At 37.4% G+C, this 18076-nt stretch overlaps 1 protein-coding gene and 1 pseudogene across 1 annotated transcript; both read right to left on the bottom strand.

Moving 5' to 3' along the window:
- Nucleotides 1–808: 808 nt before the first annotated feature.
- LOC110220795 (protocadherin beta-14-like) lies at nucleotides 809–4335 on the bottom strand. The gene has a single exon (XM_021004989.2). The coding sequence runs from the start codon at nucleotides 4077–4079 to the stop codon at nucleotides 1689–1691; it is 2391 nt and encodes a 796-aa protein (XP_020860648.1). The 5' UTR covers nucleotides 4080–4335; the 3' UTR covers nucleotides 809–1688.
- Nucleotides 4336–5079: 744 nt separating this feature from the next.
- LOC110220796 (protocadherin beta-5-like) lies at nucleotides 5080–16478 on the bottom strand (annotated as a pseudogene).
- Nucleotides 16479–18076: the final 1598 nt, after the last annotated feature.

The following is an 18076-nucleotide window of genomic DNA, read 5'->3' as shown; positions in this document are numbered from 1 at the left end:
TTGTTGAGAATTTCCAGAATCCCCTGCCCTCTGACCCACAAGATTGACTCCCAGATTCCTGAATGTACCACAGGATTCTAAGCCCATACTTGTATTTAAAAAATCAAGAGAAGCAAGCCAGGGAAATGATGGAGAAACATATATTACACTGAGTGACTGCATAAAGAAAATGCGCAAACACATCCAAACCGCAACATTACAGTGAATGTTTCAAAGTTCAGACACACATATGCCCAAGTGGCTGTGCACGGCCTTAAAATAGAGAGGGGTGGGATGGTATTATTATTATTTGAAGCTTTTGAGAATCTGGACTGCAACTCTTTATAAAAATGAATTAAGAATTGTACCCATTAAACATTATTAGAATACACACTAAGTTATGTATTAGCCTTGAAGAGTTTTCCTTAATTTCATTTTTAATGTGATTTAAAAAATTCCACATCACTAAGGTGATATATTTCTGGTATTTTTCCCATTCAATTTTTCCAGCAGTTTGGTTAGCATAATAAAATAGTCAGATGATTGTATCTTATTGATATAAAGTAATGAATGAATGAAATTAATGAAAAGGAGTGAAGCAAATAAAGTGACATTGTAGAAAATGACGCTATCATAAGATCACAGTAATGTAAGGAATAAAAAGGGATAAAATTTAAATATTTGGATAATAATATCCCTGAAGATAGAGGCAATTTCAGCCAAAAGTGCTACCTATGCAACCTCAAAATATTAAACATATCATAGTTTCAGATCCAGTTAACAACCAGCAATTAGCTGCCATTCATACACTGAAAAACTCCAAACTCAATTTCTTTTTTGGATACTTGGATATTTAATTTACATCCAGAATTTCCATAACAAATTACTTTTAACCATATCACATTTTGTAAATACATTCCATAGGGACAACCAGTGATAAAATGAGCTATCAATTGTAGTAGGCCTTAACTTACATTATTACAGTAGAAAATGCAAGAGGTAAAAAAAAAAACCTGAAAATACCATAAGAGTGGAATTATAGTTCCTGTACCCACTTAATCCATGGTTTCAAAAGCTCAGTGAAATATTATTTAGTAACTGTAGAAAACATAATGCATTTCCACACGAGCCCTTAAATCATGTTTGATATAAAGACATGGGAGAACAGTCAAAAGGATATGTGAAATATTTTATCCAAAATGTGGGGTTACTTAATGACTTTGCCATACTTGAGCAGCAGTCACACTATTCAACATTATATAATTCCAATTTTAGAATATGTGCTGCTGATCAGAGTGCCATACCTTCCTTTGCAATGGAAATGTGAAAACATTTGTGCTTCATTATGTTAAAATATCAATAACATAAGCTGTTGTAAAAACACTGCATCCTTCTATTAGCAACAAGCAATAGATTTGTCCTTAAAAGACACTCAATTTCACTGGGCCTCAGTTTCCTGATTTGTAAGATAAAAGAGCTGGGCTATATAACATCAAATGTCCCTTTCAAATCTAAATGAAATGACTATAGACTATATGTATGAAAATGTTAAGTGTCTAGGAAACAAGTTTAATATTTACTTCACTAAACTACTGATTATATGGAATAAAATGAAACAAAAGTTAGCTATAGCACAACTTAATAAGAAAAAAGAAAAAATCATTTTAAACTATCTTCATGGAATGCATTGTTTAGAAAGGATGGGGTCATTAATTGATGCCAAAGCTAGTCTGAAAGGATGGATTTTCCTCTAAATTCTTTCCATAGCCCTGAGCTTGTACACTGGGAATAGCAGGCTTAAGGAATTTGAACTCACTGGTCCCCAGGTCTCTGGTCAGGCACACCTCATATTGATATCTCTGGGGCAGGGTTCCAGTTCCATTGACATCCACCAAGTGACCTGATGAAGGTCCATGGGGTCCAAAGTAGCCACTGTTCAAAGTATCTCTTTTTTTCCTCCAAATGCGTACTGAGATGAACAAGATTATGGAGACCAGAAAGAGAAAAGACACTGAGGCCAGAGAAATGACTAAGTAAATGGTGAGAGAGTCAGTCTGGGCCTGTTCCTTGGGTGCATCTGAGAGGTGAATGTAGGGTTCAGAGAAGCCATCCACCAGAATCACATTAAGTGTGGCTGCTGTGGATAGAGGTGGTTGTCCATTGTCTTTCACCAGCACCAGGAGCTTCTGCTTGATGGAGTCTCTGTCACTAATGGGTCTTGCTGTATGCACTTCTCCATTATGGGCCCAAACAGTGAAAAGCCCAGAGTCGGTAGCTTTAAGCAGTTGGTAGGAAAGCCAAGAATTCTGTCCTGAATCCCCATCTATGGCCACCACCTTGGTCACCAGGTAACCTGGCTCTGCAGACCTGGGTACCAGGTCATTGCAGGGGGTTGTGCCATTCTCCAGTGGGTAAAGCATGAAGGGAGAGTTGTCATTCTCATCCTGGACCACAACACGAATGAGGGCCTTGCTGCTCAGAGCTGGGGAGCCTCCATCAGTAGCCCTCACAGTGAACCGGAAGGTTTGTATGGCTTCATAATCCAGGGACCTCAGGGCATAAAGATTTCCATTGTCTGAGTTTATGGAGATATAGGAGAAGAGGGGCAGGTTTTCATCCTCAAGAGGCAACAGTGAATAAGTGACTTTGGCATTGGTCCCTGTGTCCCTGTCGCTGGCACTGACACTGCCAATATGGAGAGCAGGACTGTTGTTCTCCCGGAGGTAGAGTGTATAGGCTGTCTGATTAAATATTGGCGGGTTGTCATTGATGTCGGAGATGATCACTGTGATGTTATGCTCAGTTTTGAGTCTTGGAGACCCAAAATCCGTGACAGTAATGGTGATATTGTACTCTGCCTTATTCTCTCTGTCCAGTGTTTCCTCTGTTACGAGGATGTAGACGTTCTCAAATTGCTGTTTCAAGACAAAAGGGAGATCTTCCTGGATGGAACAAGTCATCCTTCCATTGTCCCCAGAGTCAGGATCTCGGATGCTGAAAACAGCAACCACAGTTTCAGAGGAGTTCTCTGGAATATTGCTGGTAAATGAAGACACTGTCAGTTCGGGGGGGTTGTCATTCAGATCTGTCACATGGACCAAGACATTGCATTTTGTCGAAAGGCCTCCACCATCTATGGCCTCAATATATAGATCATATGTCTGAATTTCCTCAAAATCCACTGCTCTTTTCAGTCGAATGTCTCCTGAGATAGGGTCTACTCTAAACGTTTGACTAACTTTTGCAGTTGCTTGGAATAAGGTATATGTTATATCTCCATAGATACCAGCATCTAAATCTCGAGCAGAGACAGTCACAACCAGAGAACCAAAGGGGCTGTTCTCGGGAATTTGCACTTCATACTGAGACTGAGAAAACACAGGTGTATTGTCATTGATGTCCACAACAGTGATCCGCACTTGGGCGGTCCCAGACCTCGCTGGGGACCCACCATCCATGGCCATGAGGGTTAATGAGAGTTCTGGCTGTTCCTCACGATCCAGAGCTTTTTCCAACACCAGCTCCGGGTACTTCCTCCCATCACTGTGAGTGCGAGTGCGAAGGAAGAGGTAGGAGTTAGGGCTGATTGTGTAGTTTTGAAGACCATTCTTTCCGACATCCATATCCTGGGCGATCGTCAGGGGAAACGTTGTTCCCAGTGTAGTACCTTCTGGTATTTTCAAAAATGTCTCCATATCTAAAAATGTAGGTGAATGGTCATTTATATCTTCGACCTGGAGCTCAGCCCGGAAGAAATGTAAAGGGTTTTCCAGTAAGATCTGGAAAGGCAGCACACAGGGCTCCGTGGAGCCGCACAGCTCCTCCCTGTCCAGTTTCTCCTTTATAAGAAGGTCCCCGGTCTCACTATTGAGTTGTAAATGCTGTTTTTTATCCTCAGAGAGCACCCGGGCCCTCCGGGCTAACAACTCCCCCACTCCCACCCCAAGGGTCTTTACCACATTGGCCACAAAAGAGCCGCTCTCCATCTCCTCTGCCACAGAAAACCTCCCCGACTCTGAACGCGCCTCAGACAAGAGAAAAGCTACAATAAGAAATATCACTTGCCTGTTCCGCTGAGTTTTCTCTGGGGCAGTCTCCATTGTTTGGCTGGGTGCACAATGCGTAATCCTTTTGGCAAGAGAAATGCCTGATACAATCAGTATCGTTTCTTGGAAGGAACTATAAAGTCCTTATTTGTTATTCAGGATAGTCCTTATGGAAACCTCTTGGTTCTGTCTAAGCCCCGCAGTCTTGTCTTCCGGTACTGTCTTTGTTATATTTAGGTTAATGGAGCCTGCAGGATTTGCAGTTCTTTTAATCGCCTTCTTATTCTGCAGCGCCACCATGTGTCTTTATTGACAAATTACACTCTGTAAAGATTTTCACGACCAAAAAAAAATTCAGATTAAAGCTCTTCAACTTAATATAAAATTTATGGCCTCCGATTTTTAGGATCAGCTTTCTCCTTGAGCTCAAGAACAGGAGCAAAAATTGTTAGAGCAGCGGAAAACAATGGAGAGTATATTTGAATAATTAGCCTTAAGCAGTCATTAAAAAATAACCAACTTGTCATTGGGGAGAGGGGGGTTCAAATTTTTCTTCAGCATTTTACCTCAGAGTTTATTTTTTTTCTTATGGCCCTTTAGGGCTTCCTGATGGCACCTGAAACAAAGATTTCTTAAAAGGACAGGCAAGAACAAAGAAGAATCAATAAAGGAGGAGACAGGGAGAGGGAGTAACACTTCCAGAATTGATTGTGATATAAAAATAAAATATGCCAATAAAATGTATTCAAAAAAACATAAACAAGGAATTCTTAAAACCTGATTTATGAGAGGATCTCTTAAAATCAACAACACTTGTTTAGGCTTGTTTTTTAAAGTCCTAATAAGTAAATTCTCACTACAATATTACGGAGAAAAACATTAGTATGATAGTCTGTGGTACTAATTTTTCAGTCCTAAATTCATGCCAAAGCTTTCCTACCAAAGGAAGAAATAATCACAAGCTACTAGAATGGTAGAATTATAGTGACATTATAAATCATATAATTTAACCTCTTATTTTTACAGATGATGAAAGTAAGGCCATGACTTGCCCAATAAAATATCAGACTACTATAATAATAAGTTTAGATTACAGATATTTGTAGTTAAAATATCAAAAGAACTCAGTGAATTCAAGCCAGTCAAGCCTCATTTATTAGGATATCAGCCACTGTTCTCTGTTTTATTTTGCTATAGTATACCTGGCCTGTTTCATAACAGTTGCCCCTCTTACAACAAAGCTATTATATATACGTGTGTGTGTGTGTGTGTGTGTGTGTGTGTGTGTATGAAATTCCCTTCAATTTTTGAGATTGAAGTAACAAAATTATGATGTTCCTTTTCAGGGAGTTCGCTTTTGAGAACAATATACCATTTTCAGAGAAGTTTAGAGAGATAGTGCAGCATAGTGGAAGGAGTTGAGGACTTGCGCTGTGACAGAGCTGGATTAAAATCCTGTCTTTGACACTTATTGCCTCTGTGGCTGTGAGCAGGTAATTTAGCCTTTCTCAGCTTCAGAAAACTCTCTAAGGATATGAAGTAAAGACATTTAAAAAATGCATCACTGAGGGAATTTCCACACCAACAAACTCAAAGGTTCTTAACCTGGTGGGATAATTTCTCAGAGAAGAATACCAAAATCATGGAATTAATTTATGATATAATGCAAGGATCTGACTTTTGCGAATAATCCCCTTCAGGGAAAGTCAACACCAATGTCTCTAGACAAAAGTAAGGAAAAGTAAAAAAATCAACTATTTGGAAGATATATTCCAACAAAGAATAGCTATGGCTTATTGATGCACAGGGGGAAAAAAACCCTAGCATTTACATGATGCTAAAATATATAGTTAAATAAAATGTCATTCAGAACCAAAATTTTTATTTGTCTAAACAAAATCAACCATTTTAACTTAGTTTTGTTCTTTTATTGAATGGAAATTAGTCCAACTAAACTCAAATTTTCATTGTTCATTCAAATTTTCTCCTTTTTGCTCAGTTCTTCATTTCACTTCACTAATGATGATAAAGCCTAAAGGCAAAAAAGTAATCTGTTTGCAGATTTACATTTCAATTATCTAGATAAAGTGGAAAACTAAACAGTGTTGGTGAAAAGTAGTATTTATGCCTTTTTCAAGTTCATAGAAGTCATTAAAGGTAGTGCTTGAGAAGGTTAGCAGGGATAATTTTGAGAAGGTAAAATATGTTAATTGTCTATATTGAACTTGAAGTTCCACCAGATATTGCTAATTTCTATACCTATGTGATCAGGCCTTTTACAATTTGAGTACAGAAACTTAAAAAAAATCAGTCATAAAGATAATTGAAATCAGCTACATGCAGATTAAAACACAACACATTCCAAACACAATTCAGCATTGAACAATTTCAAAGCAGTTTTTGAGTTTGGGGAACATGTGGCACAGCAAAATAAAACACTTTCAACATATATTCCTTCCTCATTGATTAACAAATATGTCAGTAGACATAAAAAGAAGACATTTAAAATGTCTCAAGACTAGATGCACAGAATAAGGCAATAGATACACTGACATAAAGGTAAAAAGTAAAGAAATAAGACAAAACATCAAGGAGAGAGAAATGGAGGCTGAGTTTTTGCCTCCTTGTATCCTATCCTTGCTAGATGGTCAGAATAAAAATTCAAAATAATTTTCTTCTTAATGACTCAGGACTTCATACATTAACTTTCTGAGTTTTTAACTTCTCTCAGTGTAGCTTATATCTGAATGTAGACCGAGGAGATGAAGTTAATAGTTGAGTCCTTTCTTTCAGATCATTTGAGACAAAAGTTCTTTTCACTCAGATAACAGGATATTTTTGAGAAAAACTTTTTATTTAAATATTCCCTGCATTTTGAAAACATAAAAAAATAGCTAGACATGATTTAGATACAGTAACTATTCATGACATGTGCTCAAAAGAACTTAGGGCAAAAGTAGTCATTGAATGTTTATAACAAATATATCATGATAAAGAGTAACAAAAGTAATCTATGCGTTTGAAAAATGTAATGTGAAGAAATGACTGTATATCCTTGTTTTGAAATTATATTGTCTTGTTTAATATCCTAAAAAGTAATTTCACAAAATACCTGTAATCACATGAAAAGTAGTTTGTGTAAGGGCTTTAGCTGTGAAACTACTGAAAATAAATTGTATGTTACTTTCAAATTATTGGCTAATTAGGAGAGTTGAATATTATAGAACTTGGTTTATGGGGAAAATAATCATTCACACTGGGGGTATTCTGAATGTTTATATCTACACAAAATGTAACTACAAAATCTCATTTTTAAAATTTTGTCAATTTTAGTTCCTGAAGCTAACAGTCAATTTCTCCCTCAATAAGATGTTTAGATGCACTGCTTAAATTGGATGGAGGGGATTTTCATATACCTTATTGTGAGTAATGATTTTAGTTAATATGTCTTTAGAGAGCTTTGCTACCTCTTGTGATTGGCTAGAGAAAAACCATTCCAACAGATATTCAGATACAATTGTTTTGAAACCCCAGTGACCAACCAGATCCAGTTAGCTTGGAAGACCTATGTGACACAACCATTCTACCAATCTTCGTTATTAATATCATTTTAAATCGTTTGAATTCAGGTGATAAAATACAAAAAATATTGCAAGTGTTTCCAAGTGATTTGAAAGTTGTTGGTTTCAGAATAAAAGGGATATGCAAAATGCACAGATTAAGTTTCAGATTACTTTTGTTCAAGTAATCAGGTTTGTTGCTTTTGAGAAAGGTTGTATTTTCTGAAGAGTCCTTTGCAGCTGTCTGAGGAACGACAATGAATCTATGTAATTAGCTTCATGAATTGGAATTTGTAGGTTCTGAGCCAATGGTTAGATTCACTTCATACTAGTAACTCTGGGATGAAACTATTTTCTTCCAGTATCCTGAAAGGGTGATTTTTATCCAAATTGTCCACAATTTCTTGGGCCCCTCTCGTTCCTCCACAGGAGAAAGGCTTTGAATGAGACTCTGAAGGTGATAAGGACAAGGGAGGAAATAACCTGAAAGGGCATCAATTTGAGCCAATTCCTTAGCTGAGTCTTGGAGCTGCATATAGAGGGCAGAGAAGTCATCTTCAGGCCACTTTAGTCAGTCATCATTCAACAGTACCACCAATCTTTGCTTGATGGCATCTCTCACTAATGAGTCTCATTCCCTGTTATGTGTCCACACAGTGATGAGTCTTGGGATCCATGAACTTGAGTAGCTGTCAGGAAAGTGAAGAATTCTGCCCTAATTCCCCATCCACAGCCATCACCTTGGTAACCAGAAAACTTGTCTCTATCCCCAAGCAGCAGGTCATTTCAGGGAGATGTACTATTCTGAAGTGAGTACAACACTAAAGGAGAGTTATTATTGTCATCCAGAACTAGAACCTAAACCAGCACCTGGCACAGAGCCAGCAAGTTGGTATCAGTCATCCTTACAAGGAAATGAAGAGTTTGGATTTCTCAACAATCCACTCAGCTTAAAGAATGAAGTTTCCTATTATGAGTTGATGCAACCAAAAGAGGACACATTTCCAATAGGAGAGGCAGCAAAGTGAAGCTTGTATGCTGTCTTTATAGACAGTGCTGAGTTGTCATTGGAGATGAGCACTGACATTATGCTAAGTTTTCAGCCTGGGCACCTCCCAAACTGATATAGTAATGATGATGTTTTATTCAGCCAGGTTGTCTGTACTCTTCTGCCTCTGTTATGAGGGTATAGAAGTTCTTGAAGTCTCATTTCAGGGTAAAAGGGAGATATTCTTTGATAGAGCAAACCATCCTCCTTTGAGTCTAGGTCATGTAAAAAGCAGTGATTATAGTCTCAGTAAAATCCTCAAAAGTGAGGCTAGTCAAGGATGATGTGGCCTCTTCTGTGAAGTCATTTAATCCTCTGATCTTTCACTTAAAATCAAAACCATACATTTTCCTGAAAAGGTCCCAAGGTCTATGGCATCAATAAATATGCCATATATCTGAATTGCCTTGAAGCCCACTTATTTTTTCAGTCAAGTCTCTTCAAAGATAGGGTTTTTCTTCAGATGTTTTGACTGACTTCATCCCAAGCTTGGAATATAGCTATGTCTCTACAGATGTCTGAGTGTAACTCTATATAGTCAAGATGGTCACAAGGAGAGAGTCAATGGAACCATTTTCAGGTATCCACATTCTATACTGTGACTGAGTAAACATGAAAGCATTTTCAATTACATCTTCAACCTAGATCACAGTTGGGGAGTTCCTTGCACCTGAGTGGAGACCTGCCATCTATGGCTTTAAGAGTTAGAATCCCATTTAGACTATTCCTTCTCATCCAGTGCTTTATCTAACAATAGTTTCAGGAACTTTCTGTGGTCATTGAGTCTGAGCATTTGAAGGAATGGGAGTTGGTAGTGAGTGTGCAGTTTTGGATTCTGTTCATTCAATATTCATATCCTGGGTAATCTTCAGTAAATGCATCTTCTTTGTCATCATTTCTGATACTTTCAGGACTATCTCCATATCCAAGAATATAGTAGAATGACTATTTGTGTCAAGCACTCATAGTTCAGCCTGGAAAAATTGCAACTAAATTTCCCATAAGATCTGGAAAGGTATCAGGCTGTGATCTGAGGTGCCATGAAACTTTTCCTCATCCAGTTTCTCCTTTAGAATTAAATCTGCTGTCATCTGATTTGGTTAAAAATATTGTTTCTTACTGTTAAAGACCACCCTCACTGCTACTCACTGCCATCAGATTCTCCACTAATACCCCCAAAGCCTTGGCCATATTGGCCATAAAGGCAATTCTCATTTCCCCATCTACTAAATACTGAACTTCCCAACTCTAAAGTTGCTTCAGATCAGAAGAGTGCAACAAGGAATACCAATTATCTGTTTAACTGTGTATTGGTGAAAAGCATGTAAACTTTTCAGGAACAGATACTCCTGGTACAATTAAGAGCCCTCTTTCCCCAGTGACCTATTTTTTTTTTGGTTGAAAGAATTCAGAGTTCTATAGATAACTTTTAATCCCCACTAAACTTTACAAGTCTTTTTCTTTTAATTTTCTTTGGATAATGTAGTGTTCTATATTTCCAGTCTTTTAAATTTAAATTTTAAATTACCTTCTTAATCTATAGTGTCTCCATATTGTATAACTGACAGATCACACATTTTAAATCTGTTTCAGTAATAACATGTAAAAGCTCATTTAGATAATATTAATTTTAAGCTCAAAATATTGAAATATTAATATTTGTCTTGAATATAATTACTTGAGAGCTATGTTTTTTACACTCCTCAGATACACTAGAACAGTTGTATGTACTTATGCAATTTACTGTAGAAATATCCTTACAAATTTCTTTTTAGCTTCTATTTCAAAGAATATTTTTATTGTGTGTTAGGAATTTTCGAGAGTAGAGGAAATATAGATTTTTTAAAATATCAGAATTCCTAAATTATATTCTATGGTGGGATTTCTAAATAAAAGATTACTACTCTCTTTAAGTTATTTCTTTTACTACTCTTTAAATCACATTATTTATTAGATGTTCACAACAATGTTGATGTCTGCACTAGTAACATTCTTGGGGGGGGGTCTTGAAATATTTTTCCAATCCTTAAATGGGTTCAAATTTATCTTTAAAAAATGAAGGAATTATTATAGGCACCCAAAGTTTTAGAACTGAAGGAATGTTATACATAATTTTGGGAATTACTTAATACAAAACAAAATAATTAAATTAGTTGAAAATAACAAACTCTATAACTCTAAAAAACTTTTAATACTCAAAATTCCTTACTGGTACTGCAATGACTAGTTTTGCATGATTTAGAATTGAGTCAATGATTTTCATACATTCCATAATTTTTCATCTTGAAACTGTATGTAACACATTGGATATTATAAACAGTATATTTATCTATGAGGTTGAAATCAGACAAATTCCAAAGAAGCATGCTTATGTCCATCTCTTGGATAAATACTTTAACCTTTCATTATCTGTCTAATGATGTAAAGCAATTTTGTAATGTCTCTTTTTATTTGGGAATTTCTGTAATTCCAAAACAATTCTACTACGCAGTATATCAATATATTTATTAGAACTTCAATTTTCTCAAGGGATGAAAAATATCCAGGACTGCTTGAAATAAAAAAAAATACTCTAAACAGTTTTGGTGGATGTTTTACAGTGTGATGAAATCCAAATAACTCAGACCTCCCTATATTCTTTCTGACAAGGGTTTTGCTATAGCCTTCAAGAAAAAAGTGAGATTCATTAGTCAAAATGAACTTTTTCCAATATCTGAAATTTCAGTGTTTATATATTGTTTTGCCTATAACAAGTATCTGTTCTTCATAGTATTGGTTAGCAATAATTCCCTCCTTGGTGTTCTCACTGTTCTTCCAACTTCAAGAAGTCTCTGGTGAACTGTTAGGAAGTTAGGACCCCTCCAGAGGCCAGGTCCCCTTGAAAGTCTGCTTTTTTGTTCAAAATTAATTGTTTGTTTGTTTGTTTTTTAACAATGGGTCAGTTTGTGTGTTGCTTTTTTAAAAATTCAACCACATTTTCATTTACAATTCAATGTGACTGACTCACTCTGAACTTACATGATCCTTGAAATGTTTAACTCAACACCAACAGATACTATAATACTTCTAAATTACTAAAGTGTGTTTTTTAAGAGCTCCATCTTTTGTTCATTCCTTGGAGCAATAGCTATTCTTCAAAACCATAGCATTTAAAACACAGTAATTAATACTCATGTGTGCCATGAAATTCAGCACTCAACTGATAGAAAACTAAAGTTGAGGTCAGTCCAATTTTATCTGGTCGAGGTCAGGCATTCTGAGTTAGCTTACAGTAGAAGCATACACATATAACTATTGCTATCACAAAATGAAACCCTATCAAAATGATTGGTCATCTCAGTAAGTCTGCACTGTAGATCATATAGCACAAATTGTTCTTTATTACAGGTGGTAAACCTAAGGCCACAGTTGCTTAAAGATATATCAGGCTTTTACACAATTGATATCAGGTCAAGGAAGGACTCAATTGAAATATCGATGTATTTTCATTAATACAAGCCACTACAAGTTTCTATTTTCTCTACCTTTGCTATGCTACAACCAGTTTTAGTTTCATAACCAAAAGGCCATTTAATTTTAATTTTTTTTGCAATTTCTGAAAATGAAATAAAAATAATGGCAGGGAGCTCATTTTTGAGAACAGTAAATCATTTATAAGAGATATTTGAATGGATATCATAGCATTGTGCATAGAATGCTGGACATCGAATCAGGGAGAGCTAGGTTTAAATCCTGCATTTGAGACTGACTACCTTTGTGACCATGAGCAAATTTCTTCACCTTGTTGAGCCCAGGGGACTGTCATTTATGCAGACTGTGTTCTTGGTGTTGTGTTCTTGGAGTTCCCAAACCTAGTAAATCACAAGCCTTTCATGTATTGACACCATTTTTAGAAGGAAGTACCAAAATAATGGAATTATTCTATTGTTTAAAGCAGGCAACTCACTTCTGAGATCAATTAACATATTAAAGAAGCAAACATCTACATAGGTACTAACCTCATAAACCCAAACCTAGGAAGTAAAAGGTAAACATATGGATATTTTAAAAAGAATAAAGAAGTTCTAAAATTGATCAATAACAGAAAAAATCTAATTTTAAATTTTTCTGATTTCTAAAATATAAGAGGGAAGATAATTCCCCTTCCCACTTTATAACTTTAAGGTTGAATATAATTAAAATGTCAACACTGGCAGGCAGACTATGCAGAATTTAAGAACACTACATCTCCAACTTGTTAGCTAGTTAAAATTTCTCCTTAAGGAAAAACACCAGTAAAAAGTTTTCATTTCTGTCAATAAGCTCTATGATGTGGTTGCAGTACTATCAGGAATCAAATTGCTGACCACATAAGTAAAGATTACAGATCCAGGAAATCTCAGCATCTAAGTAGCTAGTCACGGAAATGACAAAGAAACGCCCAAAATGTACACAATTTACATCTTAAATACAAATTGGAGAATTCTCACATTTAACCAAGCATATAGGCATTTTGGAAGATTTGATCTGCCTCTGAGGCCCTGTCAGAGACTGGAGGAGAAACACCACGGATAATTGGCTTCAGAAACTTGAAATCAGTATTCCCAGAGCCAGTGGTCAAACACACCTCATACTGGTAGCTATGGGATGGGGTTCCGGTGCCATTGACATCCACCAAGTGACCTGAAAATCGGCAGTTGGGTCCTACCCGATCAATTTCTGATGCCTTCCTTTTTCTCCACAGCTTTATAGAAATGAACAGGATGACAGAGACCAGGAACAGAGAAGAGACAGAAACCAAAGAAATGATCAAGTGCACTGTAAGGGAATCAGTCTGTGGATCATCTTTGGGCTCATCTGGAAGCTTCACAAAAGGCTCAGAGAAGCCATCCACCAAGAGCACGTTCAGTGTAGCCACTGTGGATAGAGGTGGCTGTCCTTTGTCCTTCACTAGCACCAGGAGCCTCTGCTTGATGGCATCTCTGTCACTGATGGGCCTTGCTGTCCGCACTTCCCCATTATGAGCCCACACAATGAAGAGCCCTGGGTCCATGGCTTTTAGCAGTTGATAGGAAAGCCAGGAATTCTGTCCAGAATCCTGATCCACAGCAACTACCTTGGTGACCAGGTAACCTGGTTCTGCTGCCCTGGGGACCAGGTCATTGCAGGGAGCTGTACCATTCTGCAGGGGGTACAGCACAAAGGGAGAGTTGTCATTCTCATCCTGAACCACAATCTGAACCAGAGCCTGGCTGCTCAGGGCTGGGGATCTCCATCAGTCACCCTCACAGTGAACTGGAAAGTTTGGATGGCTTCATAATCCAGAGATCTCAGGATGTAGAGATGTCCACTCGTGCAGTTGATGGATATGTAGGAGAAGAGGGGCAGATCTCCAGTCTCTGGAGGTTGCAGGGCATAAGTAACTTTAGCATTGGTCCCTGAATCTCTGTCACTGGCACTGACATTGCCAATGTGGAGAGCAGGGCTGTTGTTCTCCTGGAAGTAGAAGGTGTACAGTGTCTGAATAATTACTGGGGGGTTGTCATTGATGTCAGAAATGAACACTGTAATGTTGTGCTCAGTTTTCAGTCTTGGGAACCCCAAATCCATGAATATAATGGTGATATTGTACTCGGCCTTGCTCTCTCTGTCTAGAGCCCCCTCAGTTATTATGGAGTAGAAGTTCTCCAAGTGAGGTTTCAAGGAGAAAGGAAGATCCTCTGAATGGAGCAAATCATCCTTCTATTTTCCCCAGAGTCACAATCTCTGATGCTGAAAACAGCAACCACACTCTCAGGAACGTTCTCTGGAATAGGGCTGTTTGGTGACAACATAGTCAGTTCCGGGAAATTGTAGTTCAGGTCTATCACTTCGACCAAAACAGTGCATTTTCCTGAAAGGGCCCCAATGTCTGTGGCCTCAATTTCCAACTCATATTTCTGAATTGCCTCAAAATCCACTTGTTTTTTCAGTCTAATCTCTCCTGAGATGGGATCAACTCCAAATGTTTGACTGACTTCATCCGAAGTTTGGAATAAGGCATAAGCAACAACCCCATTGATTCCAGCGTCTAAATCTCGAGCAGAGACAGTCACTACTAGCGAGTCAACGGGGCTATTCTCTGGAATCTGCACTTGAAACTTCGACTGAACAAACACAGGCGCGTTGTCATTAACATCCACAACAGTGGTCCCCACTCGGGCTGTCCCAGACCTCGGGGGGGGGGGCCCACCATCCGTGGCCGTGAGGGTTAGTGTGAACTCTGGCTGCTCCTCACGATCTAGAGCTTTATCCAACACCAACTCTGGGATCTTTCTGCCATCGCTGCGGGTGTGAGTGTAAAGGAGGAAATGCAAGTTGTGGCTTATGGTGTAGTTCTGAAGGCTGTTAATGCCAACATCCAAGTCTTGAGCGATCTTTAAAGGGAAAGCAGTCCCTGGAGTGGTGCTTTCTGATATTCTCAGGAGCATGTCAGGGTCTGGGAAAGTGGGTGAATGGTCATTTGTATCTTTCACTTGCAGTTCAGCCCGGAAGAACTGCAAAGGGTTTTCCAGTAAGATCTGGAAAGGCAGCACACAGGGCTCGGTAGGGTCGCACAGCAACTCCCGATCCAGTTTATCCTTCAGAAATAAATCCCCTGTCTTCTGATCCAGTTGCAAAAACCGTTTGTTATGGTTAGAGGCTACCCGGGAACCCCTCGGATACAACTCCCCCACTTCCAGACCCAGAGCTTTCATCACATTGGCCACAAAAGAGCCGCTCTCCATCTCCTCTGCAACAGAAAACCTCCCCAGCTCTGAACCCGCCTCAGACAAGAGGAAAGCCACAATAAAGAATATCACTTGCCTGTTCCACTGCACTTTTCCCGGAGTAGTCTCCATTGCTGCATCCGTGTGAAGAATGCTTATTATGTTCCTAATAACATTAATTCCTTCTTCTTGTCTGAAGTAATTCTGAGCTAATTATTTCTATTCGCCGATCACTCTTACTGGTACCCCTAAATCTGAGGAACGGCTGACAAAGCCTTCTTTTTTTGACTGTTCTTTCAGATTCTGTTTTCTTGGAGTGATGGAGTCTGCCGTAGCTGCGGTCCTTTCATTTGCCTTCTTAGCCTGCAGAGCCACCATGCGCCCTTACTCATAAATTCCACCTTTTAAAATCCCTTTCAGATCTCCTGGCTAAATTAGTACCACATGTGGAGAATAAAATAAAATAAAAATTTGTATTTAGGAAAATGAAGAAACTATAGAATAAATGTTAGAATTTGAAGGTGTGTTAAAGATTATCTTGTGATTCTAGTACGACCATTTCCTTTTACATATAATGAAGTGACGGTCAGAGTAAGGGGGGAGGGGGAAGAAGGCTATAAAGGCCACAAAAGACGGAAATAAAAATAATGTTAAGATAAAGAAATACCTGAAGTTTAAGTACAAATAGGATTCAACTAATCGAACACACTCCATGCTCCTGTTTATAAGGATCACTGCTGACTCCATTCTCCACTACACTTTGCTATTATTAATTGGCCTTCCCCCATAAATTATGCTCATCTTAAAAGGACATCACATAACAATTTCCCTCTAAATTCTCCCTGAAATATACTAAAATCCAAGGTTGCATAGGGATGAGGTAGAAAGCTGAAAACTCACTTTCTTTTTATTTTTTTGGGGGGTAGACAATGGGGTTAGGTGACTTGCCCAGGGTCACACAGCTAGTAAGTGGTGAGTGTCTGAGGTCAGATTTGAATTCAGGGCCTCCTGACTTCAGAGCTGGTGCTCTAACCACTGCAACAGCTACCTGCCCCTGAAAGCTCACTTTCAAAAACAATAAAGAAGCCTACAGTGTACATAGACTTGGGAAATTGAAGTATGAAGTATATATAGGAAGAATTCTATGAGAGTTTATAGCTATTGATTATTTAGGCAAAGCAATATAAAGCTACTAGAAAGATGATGTCAAGAGGTATTTTAACTGCAAATGTTATGAAGAACAACTATTTATCTTCATGAAAACAAAATCTGACATTTCACTTAATTTAATTCACTTATTAGAATGAAATTAGTAAAATTGAATTATATTTTTTATACTTTAGGTCAAGTTCAGTTTATCAATGTTGATGCATCCTAAGGTTAGAGCTATATAGGTCTAATGTGCAAACTGTTTGTTGCTCTACATTAAATTTAACTATACACTGGACAAATGAATAGGCCAAGTTAGAAGTGACAGTTGTGCTTGAAAATATTTCCACAAATATCACAAAAGGTGTTGTTTGAGGACATATTTGAAATCAGTTTTGAGAAAATGAAGTATCTTAGTCATTGACACTGGACTGAAATGTCTATCAAATGACCATAATTTCTAGGTATCCATATCACTTTTGCAAAATACTTCACAGTGATAGCTGAAACAGATATGATACAATGCATAGTTTAGAATACACAAAACGACAGACTTGATTAAATTCTATTCAATCCTATTATAACGTTTTCATGCAAAGCAGAACAACACTGTAGGCAAAATAAAACAGTGAATTGAGGTTATTTTAGTAACAATAACACTTATCGATATTTTTTAAAAGGAGGTATTATTTATAAATACTAAAAGATTGAGTAAAATGAAAATAGGATAAAAAGCAAAGCAACTAAGTATTTTGAAATAAAGGTAACATATAAGATCCACACAGAAGTTGACATCCAAACTAGATTTTCCAGGAACATGATTTTTTTTTTCTCAGTACCCAACGATGACACTTTGAAAGAGTAGTAGAGAGTTAAAACATCCATTTAGAGTGGGACCAAAAGGGTTTTTTTTTGGAGGGAGGGAGCCTTAAGGTGCATGCATTTGTTTTGGAAGAGGCTTTTTTATTCCAGTCTTCATTTCATGTCAGAAATATCAAAATGCATAGAAAGACAGCTACATGGCATTGATGATACTGTGCATAACTTGGAATCAGGAAGATCTGATCTAGAACTTGCCTCAAACATTAGCTACTATGACACTGGGAAAGTCATTTGTTCCCCATTTCTCAGTTTCATCTGTAAAATGAGGATAATTGTAGCACCAACCTCAAGAAGTTGTAAGAATCAAAAGTTTTGTAAAATTATGTGAAATGCTTCACAAATCTCAAACCACTATATTAATGTTATCTATTATTTTTAAAGTGTATTGAAATAATATAAAATACAGTTATACCCATGGAAGAAACTTTAGAGAATTGGGCAAGAGTGAGCATTTCATATTTACAGGAAGTCCATCAACTTGGTATGATGACAAAGAGTAACAAATAGAATCTATGATATTAAAGAGTATATATTACAAAAATTATTATATGCCTCTGTTTCAAAATTGTATTGTGTTATGTTGAATTGCTTTTTAAAGATAACTTTAGAAATGTAGACATAGCCATTTGGAAAATAGGTTGTATCTGAGACCAAAGTATAAGAATAATAGGTAACATTTATATA

This window comes from Phascolarctos cinereus, unplaced genomic scaffold (genome assembly GCF_003287225.1).
Source record: "Phascolarctos cinereus isolate Bilbo 61053 unplaced genomic scaffold, phaCin_HiC Scaffold_2;HRSCAF=192, whole genome shotgun sequence".
NCBI lineage: Eukaryota > Metazoa > Chordata > Mammalia > Diprotodontia > Phascolarctidae > Phascolarctos > Phascolarctos cinereus.
This window is presented reverse-complemented; position numbering and strand designations above follow the sequence as displayed.

Coding starts and splice junctions, on each gene's coding strand:
- LOC110220795 (XM_021004989.2), bottom strand. CDS start 4,079: ATGGAGACTGCCCCAGAGAAAACTCAGCGGAACAGGCAAGTGATATTT.